The 1850-nt window shown below is 37.4% G+C and overlaps 1 protein-coding gene across 1 annotated transcript in view; it reads left to right on the top strand.

Annotated features, from left to right (window-relative positions):
* Nucleotides 1-1850, top strand: part of Dnajc8 (DnaJ heat shock protein family (Hsp40) member C8) — a 34367-nt gene that overhangs the window by 3405 nt on the left and 29112 nt on the right. Inside the window, exon 2 of the mRNA XM_023703036.1 lies at nucleotides 75-176. Coding sequence (XP_023558804.1) covers nucleotides 75-176 — 102 coding nt within the window. The remainder of the gene's footprint in view (nucleotides 1-74; nucleotides 177-1850) is intronic.

The raw sequence follows: 1850 nt of genomic DNA, 5'->3' as shown, positions 1-1850 counted from the left end.
AGTATGTGTTGTGTTAGACATTCAGTTTACTATTAAATTTTACTAATGAAGTTTTTAACTCTTTAATTTTTTAGGTAAAACAGATAGAGAAAAGAGATTCAGTTCTAACATCCAAAAATCAGATTGAAAGGTTGACGCGTCCTGGATCCTCTTACTTCAATTTGAACCCATTTGAGGTGAGAAGATTAATACTGTGGTGGGGAACTTGTCATATCTGCAGGTAGACTTATATCAGAACACATCCCTAATTTGTACCCGGGTTGAGAAAAATGATAACATGATGGAATTTGGATAGTAATTACAGAGTTAAAGGTTTTTTTTTTTTTTTTTTTATGTAGAATTGGAGAGGCACCAGCATGTTAAAATGAGATAGCCTTCCTGTCAGATATTCTCACTTTTTAGCAATCCAAATAAATATACAGTACAAGGAGTTAGCCAAGCATAGTGGTATATGCTTGTAATCCTAGCACTCTGGGACACTTAAGCCAGGAAGATTGCAAGTTCAAGCCCAACCTGGGCAGTTTAATGACTTAGGGAGTCCCTATCTCAAAGTGGAAAATGAAAAAAAAGGGACATTGCTCAGTGTCAGTGTTCTGGATGCACTCCCCAGTGTTGGGGAAAAAAAAAAATCCAATAAAAATGGATTTATTTTTAGATACAAAGGACTAGCTAGTCCTTTCTTGATGAAATGATTGATTGGTTGGTTGATTGATTGATTTTGGTGGACCCGGGGATTGGATACTTGATTTAAACCATGTACTTTTTAAAGTTGAGCAATGTAGTGCAGGGCTGTAATCCCAGGTTTCAGGAATCTGATGGCAAATTCAAGGGCTATCCTGGGTAAGTTAAGATCGTGTCTCAAAAAAGGGGTAGGATTGTAACTGAGTGGTGAGTACCTCTGGGTTCAGTCCTCAATAGCACATGCACAAAAATGAAATTGAACTATTAGGTGGTGTATTGTCACATGCCTGTAATCCCAGTAGGTAAGGAGGCTGAGGCAGTATGAGTTTGAGGTCGGCCTAGACAACTTACTGAAACTCTCTCAAAATGAAAAAAAAAAAAGAGCCAGACATGGTATTGCACACCTTGTAATTCTAGTATTCTGTGAGGTTGAGGCAGCAGGATTGTAAATTCAATCCAAGTATGGACAATCTAGCAACTTAGTAAGATCTTGCCTAAAACTTTATTATTATTATTATTAATTATTATTACTATTATCATTTGGTGCTGGGGATTGAACTCAGGACCTTGTGCTTGCCAGGCAGGCACTTAGGCAGATGAGTTATCGCTCCAGACCCTAAAAATTTACAAAAAGAAAAGAAACAGAAAAGGAAAAAGGCCTGGGGATATAACTTAGATTTTAACTTTACTTTCTAATACTGGTAAATAAAATAAAGTAAAATAACTTGGGAAATGTAACTCAATGGTAGAGTACCTCTGGCTTCAGTACCCAGTACAAAAAAGTAAGCTAGTTAAAATATTTCTGTTTCATAGCAACCAAAAGTACTAGATTCCCAACAACTACAAAATAAAGATTATAAGATTTTTTTTTTTTTTTTTTTGGTATTGGCGATTGAACTCAGGACCTTGCGCTTTCAAGGCAGGTGCTTATGCCACTGAGCTGTCTCAGCTGAAAGATTGTAAGATTTATTTATTTTTTAATCTTAACGTATTTTTTGCCGTACCAGGGATTGAACTCAGGACCCTATGCTTGCCAGGCAGGCACTTATACTGAGCTGTCTCCCCAGCCAGTCTTATTTATTTATGTATTTATTTGGTACAGGGTCTTGCCTACGCAGCTTGTGCTCATAGTGATCCTCCCTGTCTCAGCCTCCCCGACTCTGGGATTA

The sequence above is a fragment of the Octodon degus genome, unplaced genomic scaffold (assembly GCF_000260255.1).
Source record: "Octodon degus isolate 3935 unplaced genomic scaffold, OctDeg1.0 scaffold00163, whole genome shotgun sequence".
NCBI lineage: Eukaryota > Metazoa > Chordata > Mammalia > Rodentia > Octodontidae > Octodon > Octodon degus.
Note: the sequence above shows the minus strand (reverse complement) of the source record. Positions and strands in the feature narration are given on the sequence as shown.